Source organism: Indicator indicator, chromosome 8, assembly GCF_027791375.1.
Source record: "Indicator indicator isolate 239-I01 chromosome 8, UM_Iind_1.1, whole genome shotgun sequence".
In the NCBI taxonomy this organism is placed as follows: Eukaryota; Metazoa; Chordata; class Aves; order Piciformes; family Indicatoridae; genus Indicator; species Indicator indicator.
In genome coordinates this window covers 35,642,501-35,661,979 of record NC_072017.1, presented here as the reverse complement: position 1 = coordinate 35,661,979, position 19,479 = coordinate 35,642,501, and the positions used below count along the sequence as shown (strand labels likewise).

At 43.1% G+C, this 19,479-nt stretch overlaps 1 protein-coding gene across 1 annotated transcript in view; it reads right to left on the bottom strand.

Moving 5' to 3' along the window:
- Positions 1-11,061, bottom strand: part of ARHGEF38 (Rho guanine nucleotide exchange factor 38) — a 37,339-nt gene extending 26,278 nt beyond the window's left edge. Inside the window, exons 1-2 of the mRNA XM_054383216.1 lie at positions 10,866-11,061; positions 693-883 (exon numbers count right to left, since the gene is read on the bottom strand). Of these exons, the coding sequence (XP_054239191.1) occupies positions 693-883; positions 10,866-11,061 (387 nt within the window). The remainder of the gene's footprint in view (positions 1-692; positions 884-10,865) is intronic.
- Between the last annotated feature and the right edge of the window lie 8,418 nt (positions 11,062-19,479).

Here is a 19,479-nt window from a genome sequence, read left to right as displayed (position 1 = left end):
GACAACCTCTTCTACTCCCAGCCTTTGGCTGCACAATTTTTCTACAAATTGAAATAATGCTGAGGGAAAGGTGCTCTTTGAAGTCTAGCTGAAAAAGAAAATGGATAACATTGGCCTAATGAGATCATTTGCCTGAAAGATAGTTTACAAGCATTCCTTCTTAAATGCACCTTTTCTGTGTAGAATGCTAATTTCTGAAATGCTCACTGGTCCATCAGGAATGGTGGAGAAACTCCACCACAGCTGTCTGAAATTGAACTGAATTGAACCTCAGTGGGAAGTTCATACCATTCCAGGTTGTTATCATGGAAAATATTTGGGTTTATTTGGGTTCACTGCTTGTGGAGCTGCCCGTAAATGTCAGCCAGGGCATGTTTCAGGGTTTACAATTACAGAGGAGAGGTAGAAGCTACTATTGCAGCTCAAAAGAAGGGATATAGCATCCAAGCTGCTCTCTGGGTGTGCACCTTTCAGGCTTTATGCAAGGGCAGTGCAAGTGCCAGGAGTGACTTCCCACTCTCCTTGCTAGAGCCCTGGGCCATGCCTTCCCACAAAGCTAGCTCCAGACCCGCTCCCACCACCACGTCACTCTCATGCTGACACTTGTGCTTGCATTAAGATTGTTTGCAAGTAGAACGTGGGTGAGTTGAGATCTTGACGTCACTGCTTCATCCTCCACCCCCAGCACTTACCTGCTTGTTTCTCAGGGGCTGAATCACTTCCTTGATGCAGAGATCCAGGTCGCTGATATAATCTTTCTCTGTCTGCATGAGTTCTGCAATGATTTTCACCCTCTTGGCCATCATGAGTCTGTTGACCTGTTCTTCATTCTCCTGCAGTGAAGTGGCAGGGGTTGAGGACCCCAGCTGTGGAGCCATTTTTTCTGTTTAAAAGAAGGAGATATGTGAGGAGCTCACCCATCTTGCACTGCACAACCACAGGGAAACATAACTGGTGCCTGTTGGAAACTCCCAGGCAGGGGAGCAGGAAAAAAAAACCATAAGAAATAGCAAGTTCAGATCAGACAGAGGGTTGTCCCATCTCTAAAAGTGGACATGGGTTCAGTGAAAGAAAGTGTTCAATTGGCAGTAAGAGGATAACCTATCAGTGGGATCCTGGCTTTGATGGAGCACAGGAGAGTTTGGCTCTTGTCATATCAAAATTCAAGGATAGCTGATGGCCTTCTATCCTTTGAAAATATAGTCTTGGTCTGACATCTATTATGATTTGGAGGACTGGAGAAAATGTGTTCCTGCGAAGAAACAGGCTATGTTCACTATAAATAATCTTTACTAGAATAACCTCTGTAATGTTGAGTCTGCTCATGGAATGCTGAGGGCTGCAGGTACTGGAAGACAAACTTTCAAATTAAGACAATGTCACTAATGATGACAATGAAACCTGTAATTCCGTGTAAAACTATTTCTTTCAAAGAGGCAAAGGAATTACAGGAGAAAATGGGAAAGCCTTTAATGATCAATAACAAACATTTTATGGAACAACAGAGATCACTGGGTTCAGGACATTCTTAACTATTTTTCTGCACTTAGGACCTAGGATATCTGATTTGTTCCAGATACATGGACAGTTGAATTCAATGATCCTAGAGGCCTTTTCCAACCAAAGAAATTCTTTGATTCTATGAAATGTGAGTCTTCTACAATTAGGTAATTTATGTATGCTACAGGACCTTCACACAACCTATTTATTTGTAATGATGCTCATCCCTTTTGTGGGTTGATAAGCCAACCTGCAAACACCCATGTCAGCTGTACAAAGTGCACCAATTTTTATCTGACAGTCTGTATTTTTCTTTAGAAAAAATACACACACACACACACCAAGTAACAGTGAAAGATTTCAGAGGCTTTTCTGGTGTTTTCTTGCTAGCCACAAGATGGTGCAGAGTACCAACAAAGAGGGCTTAGCATTACCATACTCATCTCTGCATTACCCAGGTCATGCTTTGACAGCAGAGGCTTTTATTGCTCACTGGCAAAGGACATGAATGTCTGCTGAGGATCAGACTGCTGCACCTCTGTGTCAGATTCTGTACAGAACAGATCCTATAATGAGGCAATAACAAGCAGCCTCTGATGCTTTGTTTGCTGAAAGCCAATACTGAATATCTGGAAGTTCTCTGAACTGATTTTCAAGGGTGAGGTCATGAGTGGCTCAAGCAGCTCACCCCTACACCGGCCAAGGCCATGGATGATAACCTGGAGCTGGACTTGTGGTAATACCAACCAACTTTCACAAGAGAGGGCTTTGAGCTGTTTTCTGCTGAGAAATGCAAAATGCTGCAAGTGCAGTGTATCACCATCCACAAGCCCTGGCCACTGATATTCAGAAAGGGCACTTTCGTTATCAATGCTTCTCCCATCAGGTTTTCTAGTGAGACTGGTGTGACCACAGTTACTGCTTTACAGAGCTGCTTTGGGGATTGCACCTCTACCTCTGCACTCCCAGTTTTAAACAGTGAGGACAAGGAACCCAAACAAACCAGGGAAGGAATGCTGGTTTTTTCAGAGGTTGTTTTTTTTTTTTTTTTAGATGTCCTTTCTGCCTTTGTTTTTGGCTTTGAAATGTGTGTATAATACAGACAGGAACATTTTGTCCACAAGTTTGTATATGGACAATAAAAAGGAAACTTGAGGATGTCTCCTTTCTGCAAGGCTGGATCTATCAAAATAATTAAAAGCCAGATCTTGCACTAGTGGTTTCATGCTGGCAGGAGCACATGGCCTGCACAGGAGCTCACAGTGCTGCAGAGTTCATCCACCAAAGGTGCCAACCAAAGTCTCTGCTCAACTGCACAAAACGGACTCTGCCCTGTTTTAGTATCACTCCACAGCTCCCTCTGAATAATTTTCTGCTAGGGCTGCAGAATGAGACCACTTTGCTAAATGGGCAAGTGCTTTTCCTTTAAAAAATTAACAGTATTTAACCACACTTATAAATTCACCAGGAACACGTGAACAATCCATTTCCATTCCAGTTCTGCACCAAAATCTGCATTTTTCTTGAGACTGGGTGTGAAAATATTTGCATATGTGTGACTGTATGTGAGAGTTCAGGGCAATGCCTGAGAAAATGCAGAGGACCAGGCATACTGGAAGATCTCAAAGTGTCATTTTGTCTCAGATACAGCACTGTTATCATATCAGATGGAATTTGAAGGTAAACACAAGATGCTGTGCAAAAAGAACTTTCTAATCTTTTATACTGGTGGCAGGGGAGAGCATTATATGCGCAAAATAAAGCCACTGTATCCCACTTCAGGCTTGAAGCTGCAGTCCCTTGAGAGGCTGTTCTTTCAGTTTATGTCATTAGATCACCCTGATCAAATTTGATTCTTGAATTATGTCAGGGTTCATCTATTACCCTTATTGCATGATAGATAATAATGCCAAGAAAGAAAAACTGTTCTCAACAGGAAGAAATAACCATGAGAAATACCAAGTAGATTCCGTTGCCTTATGGAAAATATGTTTTTAATAAATGTAAGTGTTTGTTAAGAGCAATATAATTTTCCATTTTCACTCAATACCTTCAATTTATTTTTTTTTTTAATTTCAGGCATGTCTGTCTCTACAGAATGCAACAGCAAGATCCTGAAGTGATGATTACAGCCAAACCCTGTGATTTCATGTTTGGCTGATTGCTTTTGACCAGTTTGAGAACATCAGTAGCTTGCTGAAATCCTTGTGGAGTAAGTCAAAGTTTAATGAATGCACAAACAGCAAGTGCATCTCAGGAATATAAGCAGACTCCTTTCTACCTGGTAATGCATGCCAGCACCGGAACCATTCAAGAGAGAGGATTAGCAGGAAGAGACTCTGCTGAGGATTAACTGTTACAGCAAGAATGTGGCTCACTTGTCCTCAGAGATGCCAGGTTTGGAAAAAAGGAAAACTGTCTGTCGAGTGGTTTGTTAGACAGCTGTGTCTTATGACCAGTTTACCGTAGGCATAAAAATGTACAGTAAGAGGTAATGTTTGCAATTGTTGCTTTGTGATGTCCTTTATCTATAGGAGTCACCCCTCTGGAGGACTGTGCTTTGGAGAGGAAGGTGGTGACTTTGTTTTTCCAGCTGTGTATTGAACTACACAGCTTTCATTGCACAAAAGAAGAGGTTCACTATGTGATGACAGAGAAAGCGCACATGTCTTACAAAAGCAAGAGGGAAGTTTAAAAATATCCCCCAGATGGAGACATCCAGCAATGCAGTGAGAGCATGGAGGAATAGACCTTGAAATGTGGAAACACAGCAGCTCTCTTCTAGGCTCATGGGAGATATTGAGGAATCCACAGCAAATGAGCAGAGGAGCAGCCATAGCAGGTTTGCAAGATCGAGCACATGCAAATTTCCCTGGCTTTCCTTCTTGGAGAATGGAATGAGCAACTCCGAGAGGTCTGCTCTATCCATCCTTCTAGGTAAGATGCTTGGGTTGGATAGTCTGGTTGCCTTAGGGGATGGGATGGTCTTAGGGGTTTTTCCCTATCCACGGGTTTCCATCTGGAAATGAGGTACCAGCACAGAATATAGCAACAAGTATAGTGTTGACAGTGCATGGAGTGAGTCAAAAGCCTTTTCATTTAGAGAATGTCAGAGGAACTCAAATTCTGCACTCATGCTCTGCAAGTACGGGGACTTTGCCTGGCACAAGGGAGCAATGAAGGCAGAAGTTATCAAGGTATAACAAACAAATTGCAGCATTACTGTGTTTTCATGTGTGAAACCTGAGTCTCACACCACCCTGGAAAAAAATTGCTCTGCTGTGAAATCAAGCCCTCAGATAGTCTGTGCTCTCAGATAACCTAGCTATTACATACAGGAATGTACACCAGCTTTTATCAGCTGGATTTTGGGAATGAAACACAGGCAGCCAAGTTCAAAGACTGGCTGCTGTGGCAGCTTTCCTTTCCCCCATCACATCTTCCCTCCACCACAGCCCCAGCTCTGCCCATTATATGTCTGCTTCCACTGTAGGTGCCCAGCAAAGCTGTGGGGCACAAGGACACTGGGATGTTAGAAGTGAGGGATCCTGAAACAGGTGAGGGAGCAATGGGAAGGGATAGTCTCCTGCTGCACGCAGAAGTGCATCTCATGAACTAACACACAAGGAATTTCACTCCAGATCTCCCTCCACTTGTGAGGGACCACTACATAGATGTGTCATTATGGTTTTGCACCAGAGTTATTACAGTGCAACACTATGGTGCAAACGTGGTGCAAATTGGATCTGCTGAACTCCAGACTGGGCACCGAAATAGAAAAGGATTGGGAGAGGGTTGTGGAAAATGCTTTTTTTCTTTTACTTTCAGGCACACATCACAGCAGCACAGTTCAGGAACAGGTTTGTTGCACACAGCCTGTGAGCTACACATGGAAAAAGCCTCTTTTCTGAACACAGGAGAACACCGCAGGACCAGAATGACCTTGTACCAATCTTCCTGGGCAGCAGGTTTGCTTATAAAATCTTCATCAGAGATTTCCTTGCAATTAGGTCAGTCGATCTTTGATCATTTCTCTGTTCCATAAGGTACAGAAAATATTTACATTCAACAAGCAAGTTCTTTCTTCAATTTCTTGACAGCAGACCGCTTTAATTATATGTGTGCTGACAGGACTAGAGAGAGATCTCATGTGACCACAGGGGAAAGAAAGAAAGCTTATCATCAGGTGACAGAATAATGCCCTTATTGTTAGCACCAATACTCACAAATAAGCCTTTCTATTGTGTCATATACCAGTATAAATACACCACTCCTGTGGCATGGAGCTAATATGCTAATAAAGTAAGAACTAAGGGAGGGCTGCATCTGAAATGCTTCCCCTGGGACATATGCCTCCAGATTTGGCACAGATTAGCTGTAAGAACTGTGAGCTGTGTGGCCTACAGTGCAAAGTATCCCATTAATAAAGCATTTGCTAATAAGCTCAAAGGAGGGTCTGTAAACCTCCTTGGGTCCTAGTCTTCACTCCTTTACTCCACCCAGTTCCTGTTACTAGTTATGCTGCAGTAGATTCTAAGAGTCCACATGGCAGGACTTGATTGTGCTAAGTGCTGTGCAAACACAGCAGCACAAAATGGATTCTGCTCTGAAATGATGAGCTCGTTTCCCAGCCTGGCTGCTCCTGCAATAAGTTCAAGGAGTAACTCCAGCCTTATTGCAGTGCAAGTTAACAGAATTAGATCCTCTGAGCTTAAATTTGAATGAGAGAAAATAAAAGTATTTGTTACAATGTAATTTCTCATCACAGGACACAGAGGGGCTATTTTTACCAAGTTATCTCCTGCACTTAAGGAAGTAATGTGGACTTTCACTCCTTGCTGTACTTCAGCAAAGTAACCGCTCCGAAGATCAATGCATTTTGCAATGGAATAGGATATTGTCTGCATTGTAGTCCATGGAAAGTTAATCAGTAAGTGCAGTGCAAGGCAAATAAGGAACTGGGGAAAGGCACAGAGGATCTTTACTCCTGGCAGGAGCCTATGCAGGAAAAAGCAGTGTGTTCTGCAGGCAGGCAGGAGGATGGGATGGAGAAAGCTGCCCTGCTTGTGATGGAGTGAAGGGAGATGAGTTGCTTCTGCCTGGATTTTTGTATACTGACAGAGAGCAACTTTCCAGGCATTTGTATAATTTGGCAGGTTTCTGTGTTGTTTCTGGTGTTGGTTATTTCTCATTACTACATTAGACACAGAGAAAACATAAAATTTGGGGTTCAGATACGAGCTCTGAGGCAATATATTGTGTTAGCTGTGTGATTTGAGTCACTGTATCTATTCTGTCACTGATGTATTTTAAACTGAGGCACGTGCAAATCATTAAACAGTGCAGGCTGACCCACTCACAGCTAAAGGTGTGAGTTAACATGTAATAGATTTGTAAAGCAAGGAGTATTTTCAAAGCATGTGTTGTCTTGCTGAACACTGAAAATGTGATTCCTTCTGGAAACCGACCCTTTTCTATAGCTCATTTTTCACATCAAGCACAAGTTTGGTGTATTATTAACAAAACCCAACAATCTGTATAAAAACCTAAAAGACAGTGAACTATGTTTTAAATTCTTTTTCATGGTCTGCCCTTTTCAGCTGATAGCATCTATCCCCATGATATCTTGCATCTTAACCTGCCCGGATCTTGCAAGCATCTATGTGCCAGTAAGTACATCCTCTTGCCACAATACATAAGTACTCATAGAATGGTAGCTTTAAGTTAATTCAAAACTGATCCAAACATTAATGCAATACATGGGTATTTCATATAGCTACTTTTACAGGTGCTACTGATGACTTTTCACTGTACAGAAGAGACCAACTCCTACCCCCTAAACAGCTATGGATATTACATTTGGAAACAGAGGTGTAAGTATCATTTTGTGCCATTGCTTAAGGATAGCACCAAATTCTTCATTACTCTTGGAAGGTCCTATGTGCAGGATTTTCTAGTGAATGTAGAGCATAGCACCGTATAAAAATACCACAGGAGCTGTGTTTTAGCTCTTATAATGGCCCTTGATATCACTTCTGCATCCGCTACAAACATTAGTGGATGTATCTTCTTTAACTCCATTCTTTCCTCTATAGAAAAGTAACACTTCTGTCCAGTTGATGGAAAACTATGGGAGAAAAATATGGCTTGATCATGGTATTTCTAGACTCATCCAAGAATGCAGCTACAAACTGAGCTCTTGATGACTGTATGGTTGTACCATCACCTTAAAAATCAAGCCTTAAGATCCTGAGCTTGCATTCTTCATTACTAGATTCTGATGTCAGTATCATGAACCTGCCATTGATAGCAATCACCTTATTTTATTTACCTGCTCTGTTGGGTGGATTGATCTAGATGCCCTTCAGAGGTGCCTTTTGTAGTTTTCCCCTATCTAAAATGGGGCTATAGGTACTTTGTTATCTCACAGGATGAGATGAAATAGATGCACCAATGCTTGCCAAGCTCTGTGAGAATATAATGGTTACTTTGCATCTTATTTCCTTTTTAAAAAGAGTAAAGCCAGGAGGTGTTGCATGGCTATTCACACCAGATAAGGTATTGAATAGATGCATCTAGTATAATAATTAACCACAAAAATGCTTTATTGTGCTTTTAATGAATCCTTAATTTTAAAGTGAAAAACATTTACAGAAGTTTGCACCTTTGACAATGCTATTGTACTCATGTTTGTAGACTTTGGTTACCCAGGAGACCTGGGTGGCAGGCTCCCTTTCTCACTCCTTTTGGATTCTGTATAAACCACCAAAATTTAAGAGAAATCCAAGGGGAGAAAATGAATGCTCAGGAGTTTTTATGGTTGATTGCTTGTTCACTCGTTTGAGGGGTGTTTTGTTGGTTTTGGAATTTTTGTTGTTGTTTATAGGCTTTTATTCGGGGTCCTACATTTCTAGCTCACTAAATATATACTTTGAGTCTATACTTAAGATGTGATGGAAATGGCTGATGGGGGACAACAGCTTTCCTCTCAGGGAACAGCTTTCTTCTGAGGGCTGATGGACAACAATGTGTTTCTACTCAGGGAACCATTTAAAGTGTGCAGAGGGCTAGAAGGGCCCTTGAGAGATATCTTGCCCGTGCTTCACCTTGCTACAACACTCACATAGGCACTGGGTTGTAAAGAGACCTTGGTCCCCATGCTCTGCCTTGTTGGCTTGCCACAAGCAGAGATAGGGCCCCTGCAGCCTCTGACCTGCCCCACTCACAAGAGATTCCCCTCTGCAGGGTTAGCTCCTGTTGCATTTCCCCCATTTCCCCGTCTTACACATCCTTATCTGTGCTAATACCTACACCAGTTCTGAAGACTGTGTGTAGGAAACATATTAACAGGGGACTATTGAAGGGAGAAGCAACTAAACACAGAACTTTTCCTCCAGTTCATATAGGAATCAGGTGCAAATTACTTCCATTTGTATCTTTTTGCAAAGAATTTACTATTCCAAAGTGATCAGAGAGTCATGACTAGATAATACACAACAGACCATTTATGTCACCAACACAGCTGTTGGGTTCTCTTACAAAAACAGAGAATTTAAAAGCTTTGTGCCAGCAGAACCACTTCCCCCACCCTGGAGTAAGCTGCTTCACATCCACACACTAGGGAGAAAAACAGAGAACATGAAGGTGTACAATCACAGCACATCATCAGATTCAAGCACATCCAGCTCAACAAAATTTGATCCAGATCAGGCCTTGGCACACAATCACTTTTCTTTCTATTGCAACTGTAAATACACTCAACAGGAACTACTACTGACTTTGTATTTTTACTCTGAGGATAGGCAACTCCTAATCTAGTATAAAGCTTGCAGGTACCTTGCTAACCCATCACTTTTTTTTTTTTTTTTTTTTGCACAAACGTGAGCAAGCAGAGTGAGTCGATATTAAACTTGTGCTTTGCAATAGGTGGTCACAGCAGTCTCAGCTGGTGGCAGGAGCTGTAAAGCCAGATTTACTGTCACCTTGAATTGTTGCCATAAACATAACCTTATGCTCTGCTGTGACTACCTAGGCTTCCCCACCTCCTTTGCTCCAGATTTTAAACAGGAGACATTAGTGACGTGAACACACCTCACACAAGACAGAAAGACTTCCCACTTTCTGCTGGATACTGTTCTGATAACCTTGACCTCACCTCAGCAACCCTCTTCACAAATAAAAATCTGCTGTTCTGGGGAGATGTGTGCCAGAAGCTCACTTGCCCAGCCATAGTGATCCATGCTTGTACTCTGAAATAGCCCCACCATATCCCTGCAGCACGTGCCTGACAACTGAAATGTTTTCATCTTCTCATTGATCAGCTATCACGAGGAGGGAACAGCATAATCAATGAACTGCTCTGTGGTTCTCAACATATGCAGCCCCCAGAGAAATCCTATTATTTTGAGGTTTATGGTTTTATTTTCTGCTTTATTGTTTTCCTTAAGGAATGCTATTTCCTAATTAAGTGCATCAAAGCCGTAATACAGCAACCCAAAGTATTTTCCTATTTTATTTCCTCATAAAGGATTATTGTCACAAGAGTGACTGTCAGCAGGTAGTTATATCACTATTAATAGTACAATCTTACATTATAATAATACTCAAACCCTGCATTTGTAAGTGACCTTGTTGTTCAAGTCCCTGGAAGCCCACAGAAATTTATCAGTCTGTGTTCCAGAGCACTCCCAGAAATAGCTACAGATTTCTTCATTCTTTTCCTCAATTTGTGGAATTGCATTTAATTTTTTACTGGCAGGCCCAATACAGACATATGTTGCCAATTTCTGGTCTGGATGCAGTTTGGTTATTTGAAAAGAAACCCTCTCCATAATGGTATCATTTCAATCAGCATCTCCATCAAAACATGTATTTGGACATACTTCAGTTCAGGCTTGTACAATCTGAGCAACAGATACATGCATTATAGATCCTGGTGTTTTTAAATGAAAGAAAAAATGCCCTTGATGCTTCTAATTACTTAGCATATATTCCACTTGATACAACAGCCAAAGACAGGATGGAGCCATCGTATTTTCACATTACTGTTTGCCTTGCAAATGCATTCTCGTGACAGATGAGGAAGATCCTGGTCATATATGCGTTTTGTAGGGACATACCAAAGCTTTCAATCACATTTTGCATCCTGCCTACATGACTACTTAGAAATTTAGGGGAAACATTTCACACCCTGGAAGTGGCAGATAATGTTGAGAGAAGACAATTGCACACTCAGCTGTCAGCGCATGGGGGCAGAGACCACCATTCCCTTCTTCATCTCAAGGGTGCAGCTTAGAGAGCATTGAGACACGGCCCCAGCCCAGAGCATCCCTAGCAGCAGAGCACCAAGCAAGCTTCCCCAGTACCTTGTAATTTCTGGCTGTACTCTGTCCTGTCGGACTGACTCCTTCTCAAGGTGCTGTGGTCCCCGGCCCCGGCGGTGCTTTCCACCACCGGCTCTGTCTTCCTCCGCTCCCCTATGTACAGCTTGCTCCTCAGCAGGGCCAAATTCCTCTTCCTGACCCCCACGCCCTCCTTCCCTGGACAGTCCATGCTTGCCATGGCCAGCTTTACTTGGTGGGGGCAGGGAGGCAATAACTCAATTCTTAGGGAGGTGAACTCGCTGCCCAGGTAAAGGCTTTGGGGCTTGGTTTTGGAGCAGGGGCTCCCCGGGCTCCCCAGGCTGCGCAGGGCCCCGGACTCAGCCCTGCCACCTGTGCTGGAGCAGCTCCACCCCCGGGAAGCTGACGCCCCAGGCAGTGTTTGCATTCACCTGACTTACGTGCAAGCAGGCCTGGCGGGGCCTGTGTCAGAGCCAGCCCCAAAGCGCAGCCCTTCACCTTCCCTTATCCTGCTGCAGGGCATGCTCCGGGAGGCTCTGCTGGCACACACAGAGAGCTTTGTCCAGGCCACCCCTGCCGTGTCACGGCCCGGAGCAGCCCAAGTGCAACAGGGAACATCCATACTGCCCCCAGACACCTTCCCTCTGCACTGCTGGTTTAGATGGGAAGGGGAGGGCAGCCACCTCCTTGACCCATGCTCCTTCAAGCTTCCCCCAGGGCTAGTGCCCACCTGGCATCCTGGTCAGGACCCCAACTCCTCGCATAACACATTTCATCTGCCAGGCTCCCAACCCACTGAGAAGTGTAGCTTTCAGGCTGGACACTCCTGATCTGCAGGTCTGAAGGGAGATCAGTCCCCCAGGACAACGAAGAAAAGGGCTAAGGAGGAGATGAAAACCCCTCAGGGAGGGCAGAATTAATGTTGAGCTGCTGCTTGTCTCAAACCAGGCTGTGTGCTGCTTTACACTGCACACAGAAATGGCACAAAAATCTGCTAAGGACCTGTGGGGGCTGTCATAACAAATCACCATGCTCTAATGGTCGAGGAAGTGGACACCAAAACAGCTGCTCATAATACCTCTGGATCAGCCCCCGGAAGAGATCTTATTATCCTGTCTTTTAGCAGTGGCCTCTGGCACACATGCACTGTCTAGTGATCCTCCATAGCACTGGTCTAATCAAGCTCATGTTAAAACAGCAGGAGCTGCTGGCATATAAGCTTGGACTGGACTTATCCTGGGAAGAGCCCCAACAGCCATCAGTAGCAATCACTGCTGCTGCTGTGATATCCGCCCTCGCTGCCCTAGGAAACGCCTGGTGGGAGCCCCATGGTGCAGCCTAATCGGTGTCAGCCTCACGCACACACATTGCCACAGCATCTGCTGGGGGACACAACTAGCGTTCCTCTGACATACGCTGGCAGAGCATATTGCTTTAGCATTGCCACACTGTGTCCCTGTAGGACTGGAGTAGTAAAAAACAACTGCATAGTAAAAAACAACAAGCAAGGATGCAATGTAGTAGCGTAACCTCATTTTCAACTTCTATTTTTCTTTAAGAAGCTGGTCCTATGATGCAACCTGCTGATCAAAACCCCTCATATCTTCCCAGCAGTGAAAGGAGAAGGTTATGAAACTGTTAAGCAATTTACTACGTCAAATTGGAGCACTGTGCCAGCGCTGCACAAAGTGTCCAGACCTAACACAGCCTGGCAGAAGAATAAAGCAGGGAGGGGAATACTGGGAAGACTTTGTGCTCACACAGAGAACTCACATACTACGTAGGCAATTCATGTGTTACGTCTCATCTCCTCTTTGATACTCCCTAAGAAACCTTTTCTTTTACAAGTCAGACCTCAAAAGTTCCTTGAAAGGCAGAGCAGTGGTAAGAGCAGAGGTGCAAGCAGGCACCGACCAGCGACAAGTAAACAGATTAAGGTGGGAGCTGAGGGAGATCAACCATCCCATTTCCTGACACTGGGGACTTCCTGAGGTTTTTTTTTTTCTGCCCGAAGCAATGGCTTGGCATTCAGCGAGGGTGGTAAAACTGGTTTAAACATCCACCACCCTGACTGACCCCCTTCCCTGAGTAATTTGGTTCCCACTATTGCTGGAGGGTGTAAACATCCGCATTTGAAACGATGGAGAAACTGATCTGGCTGTAAAGTCACTCCCTCCCCCCCCACTTTCCCCATGGCTATTTTCCATCTGGATTTGTGCTCCTGTTCAGTTCACTACTCAGCTATCCAACAGTTGTGGCAGCATGAAGCAGGGCATGATGTAAGCAGCTACAGGTAGGGCTGAGGATTGCTTAAGCCAGCATTTCCCAGAGAAGGTATTTTCCCCAGCCAGGATTTTAAGATGTTGTGCTTTCCAGAAGACACATGTCCCATCATGTATATGATATTTCGTTATATTTACTTAAATTAAGGTGGTTCAGAGGATAATTAGAAAATATATTTTGTCTGTATGGAAGTGGAAGAATAACCTCTGTACAATTCTTGACTTTGTAGACTGCCACATACGCAGAGTTACAGCCAAGGTAGGAGAGCGTGAAGTTTGCTCAGGTGTTTGTTACGACAGAAATGTACGCACATGCAAAAGTTGTCTTCCTCTTCCTCCTCAGCTCACTCAGAAGGTATGAAAAGGTATGTGTTCGTTCAGCAAAGGAATAGTTGCAGGGAGAGCTGGCTGTGGTTTGTGCTTGCCTTTGTGCTTGCACTGGTTTATTTGGCATCAGCTGGTAACATTATTTCTGAGGCAGCCAGGAGCCCAGAGCTAGCTTACACTGCAGTTTGGGCATGTAGTACTTTCTGCAACCTCAAAGTCTCCCTTCTGTGCCATTCAGCATAGAAAAGGCTTAAAATTGCATGTCTTCCATAATACTCCAAGTGAGGGGGATGCATTCAGGACCAGTGGCTTCCCTGTCCCTTCTGGACAGAGGGAGCTGGGAGACACATCTTCATGTTAAATCCAATGATTGTTTCACGTTAGTGGGCTGTGCCAGTGCAGTCAGTGGGAGAAGTATGAAAAATCAATCCTGCATCTTTGAGCAAGATACCCCTGTCAATTGATTACTGTTCACTGTGCTTTATTCAGACTGAACCAAAATGCTACAAAAAGCATGGTCAGAACTGCATGTGAAGTACTTGACTTCAGCTGCCACGCGCAATAGTACAAGCAACCCTCTCTCAATTCCCAGATTGTATCTACTCCCTTCTGGCCCCAGTAACTGCTGATGGTCAAGCAATACCAAAGCCATTAATCTGTAAAACAAGAGGTAATAATCTGCCATCTATGCATACAAAATGCTCTTTTTACAATTAATGTGAAAATCTCTTTTAACCACTCTATGTTATGCTCATTTAACTCTACAAAGCAAACCGAATCCTGTTGATGTGAGCACTCACATAAGAGTCATTTGCACAGAAGCCACCCTGCTTAAGAGACAGAACAGGTGCTGATGTCAGCACAGAAAATATTGGCTTTGTGTTCCCAAGCAACTGTATGAGACACATATAACAGCTTATTGTTGTACGGTCAATGCTAACCTTTATCTTGGTCCTGAGCTATAAATGATCCCGGAGTGCCATCAAGACTTAGGGCCATTAAGTAAGCAAATACTTATTTGTTTTCTTGTAATACCTCACAGCTGTTACAGAGGATTTCTTTGTAACTTAGTATCCTGGAGCACAGATGAAAAATGTTGGTATGGGTTGCCTGCTGTACCTGTTCCCTTTGAGAGGAGGCACAGACCACTGCTGGAGTCCTGCAGTCGGAACACCAGACTGCCATTTTCAAGTCTGCTCACTGCAATGGCCAGCACAGCCACCAAGCAAAAAGAGATTCTCCATATGCAGAGTGACGTCACCAGCCAGCACAAATTTTGCCCAGGTAAGGCAACTACTCATGACATGCAGCACAGTATCACAGTATATCAGAGGCTGGAAGGGACCTCAAGAGATCATCAGGTCCAACCCCCCTGCCAAAGCAGGATCACCTAGGATAGTCCGCACAGGAATGCGTCCAGGTGGGTTGTGAAAATCTCCAGAGAAGGAGACTCCACTACCCCCCTGGGGAGCCTGTTCCAGTGGTCTGTCACCCTCACTGTAAAGAAGTTTCTCCTCATGTTGAGGTGAAATCTTCTATGTTCTAGTTTGAACCCATTGTTCCTTGTCCTATTACTGTGTACCACCCAAAAGAGCCTGGCCCCCTCCTCCTGATACCCACCCCTCACATATTTATAGACATTGATCAGATCCCCTCTCAGTCTTCTCTTCTCAAGACTAAACAGCCCAGGGATCTCAGTCTCTTTTCATTAGGGGAGATGCTCAAGTCCCCTAATCATCCTTGTGGCTCTCCATTGGATTCTTTCCAGCAGGTCTCTGTCTCTCTTGAACTGGGGAGCCCAAAACTGGACACAGTATTCCAGGTGTGGTCTCACCAAGGCAGAGTAGAGAGGTAGAAGAAACTTCCCTCGATCTGCTGGACACACGTTTCTTGATACATCCCAGGATCCCATTGGCTCTCTTGGCCACAAGAGCACATTCTTGTTCCATGGAGAACTTGCTGTCCACCAGCACTCCAAGGTCTTTCTCTATGGAGCTGCTTTCCAGCGGGGCAGCAGAGAAGCAGAAAGATACCATGGTACTGCTGTGGAAAGCTGTCCTTCCTTCCTTTCAGGTGGAGCACAGCAGCAAAGAGCACAGATGTCTCCAAAAAAGTAAGCCTGGGTGCATATAAAAGCAAGCTTCTATCTCTTGTCACTCTGTATGCATGAGTCATAGCAAAGATATCTTCAGAGGGACAAAAATTTGAGGCTTTGATAAGAGCAATCATGTGTAAGGCCCACCAAGGACTTTGAGCACTGGAAAGTCACCAGAATGCACACCCCACCTATTTGCAGCTATACTGGTAACATAAGAACAGAGTGACAGGTGAGAATAAAAGGGAAGGCTTAAGGACAGGTAAAACTGGAGTCTACACATTGATTTTTCACAATAAATGCATCAAAATTACTTTGAAATAGGAAGAAAAACTTCAAACACCTTTCAATAGTACAAGAAGAGAAAAAAGCCTGTCTTGTAGGTGAAAAGTTATTTAGTGTGGCAGTGTCACCTTCACTCCTACTGCTGATCTGGTGATTCCTGCAGAGAAACAGGTCTTTAGAAGTAAGTACACAGCAACAATTCCTTTTAGCCCTGTTTATAGTGTTTCTTGTCTAAATATTTGTAGGAGAAATTAGTAAAGCATATGCCTGCCTGGGCTCAGGCTAGGATGTAGGTATTTTTAAGAGGGGATGACTCAACCTCTCAGACTATGCAATCCATCTCCTCCAACTGTGCTGCTTCCTTACTCCAAACAAAGCCCATGTGCCAGATTATACAAACAAAAGGCTGACCCGTTTTCTGCCTACAGACGGGGACTTGTCTCTCAAGTGAAACACCTACCAGAGAGGAGAGGGAATGCTGAGAGAAGGATCAGCAGGGCATGAGTTGTCCTTGCAACACCAGTGTATCCATCACTGTCCAGCTATAGTTTTGTGTCAGGCTGTGAAACAGGCTGCACATCTAAGGGCAGTGCTGCTTTGAAAGGGCTAGGGGGTGTGGAGGAGAGAGGAACACATTGAGAAACCCAGCAGCCCTTTGATTTCTTCGGGGTTACAGCCACACAGTTATTTTCTAAGGAAAATAACCTGACTCTGTTGATCAAGTAGATGGCAGTGTGATATCAAAGCTAATGAGGAAAGGCAAGACAGCCAGTGAGGAACAGATAAAACGACAAGAAGATGAGTCTTCATTATTATGTTTAAAAGTAAAATAGGGGAGGTGTAGAAATTATCAAAGATGAAATTTTCTTCTGTGGGTTTCTTTGAGAACTTTATGTGTGCCAATTCAAAAATCAAGCAGGGAGTGGAGACCAAAGAAGAATATCACAAGTGATAGGCAGCGTTTTCCTTTTAGGTTCCTATTTTGAATGATTACAGATTTGCAGCTTCACCCTAAAACTTCGTATTTCCAGACAGTATTTTTACATTTGAATTGCAACCTTTTTTTTTTTCTTTTATCTTTTTGTGTGTGTGCTTGCATATGAAAGAACAAATGAAAGAATGAACAGAAAAGATTATTTAGTGGTTTCTGTTCTGTGATAGGGGGATTGCCGTGGAATAACAAATGTAAGAGTCTTAAAAAAAACCCACAACAGTTCGTACTCATAAGTAAGTTTTGGTGGGAGTTATGGTAGGCTGAAAATCTTTGTGTCATGGGTCTAAATGAACCCAATACAGATGCCCAGAAGGAAAGAAATGTGTATATCCTACGGACCTTGACTCAGCGACAGTGTCCTAGCCTCTTGACAGGCCAACCACTATCTAGGCAGAGGTACAGAGAAATTAACCTGGCAATACAATCCTAAGAGATGTTATGGGGAGCCTAAAAAAAAGCATGGTTAAAAACAAAACTAACTGTTCTATTCAGAAAAACAAACAAACAAACAAACAGGGTATAAACTTGACATCCTCCTGTACACAGTAGGAATAGTATGACTAAAAATGAATTTTGCATAAATACGAAAGATCAGTCTTTTAAAAGTAATAGAGTTAATGAAGAGAGTTCACCACTACAAAAAAAGAGTTCACAATCTGACCCAAGGTACTTAGTTTCTTTGGGATAGAAGAAACTCTCTGTCTTTACTCACATTGAGGTGGAAAGTAATATAACCTGACAAAACTAATTCTAGTTACTAAAATACATAATTTGTTCCTTTTAGTTCCATGAGGTAGTCTTTTGCTGCTGCCAAGTATATGTCTATATCTATATCTATATCTATATCTATATCTATATCTATATCTATATCTATATCTATATCTATATCTATATCTATCTATCTATATCATCTATATCATCATCTATATCTACTATATCTATATCTACATCTATATGTCTATTTCATCTATATCTATCTATCTGATATATATGCATTTTATATATATGCATTATATCGGACCATAAAACACAAATATATGTGTGAGCAGGATGGACATAGACACACTCCCCAAAATCCAGCTGTGTCACTGGTTAGTGGCTCCAACAACTCATTCTCCTTCTGCTGCAGACTGTCATTGCCAAGATCTGCAGGAGTTCATGCTTCTTAAGCTGCTTTGGCTGAAAAGCAGCCTGGCTAACTTAGCCCATGTTCCTAAACTACTGCAGCAAGCCTTTCTTGGCTTGATCTGAACTAGGGAGCACTGGTATGAGCTGATCCATCAGTGCACTGGTGAGATGGTGACAGCTGAATGAGTGAGCAATGGCAAGCCACTACTGGCAGGGACCTGTTCCACCCAGGCGGCAGGATGGGGAGGACACCTGCCCATGACTGTTGGCCTTTTGCAGTCAGGTAGCAGCAAAATAGAAAACTGTCAAGAATTGATTCCTTCAGATTTATAAGCCATAGAGGTAGAAGTTCTACTACAGCAAAATTTAATGATAATGATGTGATCACCAGTCAAGAGCAAACGCATTGAAATAGCATATAGTGGTATTAATGGAATTCTTCAAAGCCTTATTAGCTGAAAAGATTAAAATGATTTTCATTCAGGAGGAAAGGAAACTTTTTTTTTTTAATTATAATATAGATAATGTTTTCTGCATTTCGTTTGCACAGCGATTTCAAGGGCAAAACATTCATTTTATGCGTGTGTGTGTGTGTGTGTAAATATATATACAATAAATGTAAATGTACACTGCCGAGTATAAACTTTTAAAATAAGGGTGTCCTTCAGGCTTAGGTGATTATACTGCTGCTCAGTTTTTGCTCTACTCCAGTGGCATTCTGCTGGAATGAGATTCACCCCTGTGCAGAGGGCAAGCATAAAACCTAAGTACCATGTAAGTCCTACTTACGTCTTAAGGACCTGGTTCTAATTCCATTAAAATAAATAGCAATATTTTCATTGTCTTTCAGTGGGAGCTGTTTCAAGGTCAATAAATGGGATCAGTCCTATACATGCCTTTTGCTGGCCCAGTTGGAATGATACTTGAAGGAGATAGATGTAAAATGATTGGGAGTAAAAAGAGGTAAAAATAACACCTTGGTAATAAAAGCCTTGCCTAAGATAGATACGGGAACCAAAACATTAATTTATTTCAAAAATTCAAGAACATTAGGTAAATTTATTCTAACCAGAAAGCTGGTCTTACCCAAATCTGACTCGAGGAGTTCTGTGCATACTTTTGCCATACTCTGTGTAATATCTGTGTAATAACAGAATCATCCAATGGTTTGGATAAGAAGGAATCTTAAAGATCATCTAATTCCAATCCCCCTGTTATCAGTAAGGATCAGGTTGCTCAGAGCCTCATCCAACCTGTCCCAGTGTCCTACCATCCTCAGAGTAAATAATTTCTTTCTAATATCTAAACTAAACCTTTCCATTTAAAACAGTTATCCCTCATCTTATCACTACAGTCCCTGATAGAAAATCCCTCTGCATCTTCCTATAGCCTCCTTTTAAGTACTGGAAGGCTGCTAAAAGGTCTCCCTGGAGTCTTCCTCCAGGGTGAACAACTCCCAGATCTCTCAACCTGTCCTCACTGGCAGGAGCTGCAGCCCCCTGATTGTTTTTGTGGCTATCTTCTGGA